This window comes from Meleagris gallopavo, unplaced genomic scaffold (assembly GCF_000146605.3).
Source record: "Meleagris gallopavo isolate NT-WF06-2002-E0010 breed Aviagen turkey brand Nicholas breeding stock unplaced genomic scaffold, Turkey_5.1 ChrUn_random_7180001854197, whole genome shotgun sequence".
NCBI classification, from domain to species: Eukaryota; Metazoa; Chordata; class Aves; order Galliformes; family Phasianidae; genus Meleagris; species Meleagris gallopavo.
Genome location: NW_011120659.1, coordinates 33962 through 34761, shown reverse-complemented (window position 1 = coordinate 34761; position 800 = coordinate 33962). Strand labels below are relative to the sequence as shown.

General features: G+C 66.5%; 1 protein-coding gene across 1 annotated transcript in view; it reads right to left on the bottom strand.

Moving 5' to 3' along the window:
• Positions 1-794, bottom strand: part of INAVA (innate immunity activator) — a 3493-nt gene extending 2699 nt beyond the window's left edge. The window contains exon 1 of the mRNA XM_031557548.1: positions 479-794. Coding sequence (XP_031413408.1) covers positions 479-653 — 175 coding nt within the window. The 5' untranslated portion in view covers positions 654-794. The remainder of the gene's footprint in view (positions 1-478) is intronic.
• Between the last annotated feature and the right edge of the window lie 6 nt (positions 795-800).

The window sequence follows — 800 nt, the reverse complement described above, 5'->3', positions numbered from 1 at the left end:
AGCTCCCAGCCCCGCAGCCCTGCCCAGGCTCTGCCGTGGGAGCGGGGTGCAGCCCACGCTGGGGTGCGAACGCCGGGGAGAGAGCACTGGGGTGCGCGAATTGGGGCAGTGCAGTGTTGGGGTGTATCCACGAGGGTACAGCCACAGGAGGAGGAGGGCTGGGGCGCAGCCGTGGGGATGGTGCATCCACCAGTGATGGAGTTTTGGGGTTCGTTCGCAGGGGTGGCACACTGGGGTATGTTCCCCGTGGGCAGAGAGCGCGCTGGGGTGCATCCACCAGGGGTGAAGTTTTGGGGTGCTCTCACCAGGCTGCACCCGTGTTTGGGGTGCACTCCCTGGAGTGGGAGATCAGGGTGCACCCACGCAGAGGAGCATTTTGGGGGGCACGCAACCATGGGTGGCACAGCAGTGCACGTGCACTGGCGACCCGCAGCTATGCACGTCCCTTCCCCCCCAGAAGGAAGCCCCCCGTTCTCACCCTGAGCCCCGCCGGTGCCACCAGCAGACAGGGCCCGGCGCTCGGCCAGCAGGGTGTCCTCCAGCGCCTTCAGTTTCTGCTCCTCCTTCAATGCTGCCGTCTTCCTCCTGCGGCGCAGCTGTTTGCTGATGTTCTCCTCCCGGCACAGGCGATGTGCAGCTCTGGCAATCTGCATCTGCAGCGCCAGGTCCCGCTCCAGGGCACCCAGTGGGTCCTGGGGGTGGGGAAGGGGTCACTTGGCACCTCCAAATCCCCCCCACCCCGAGGACACTGCGCACCGCAGTGCACTTTGCACTGCTGCATCCCCCTGCACCCTTTGCAG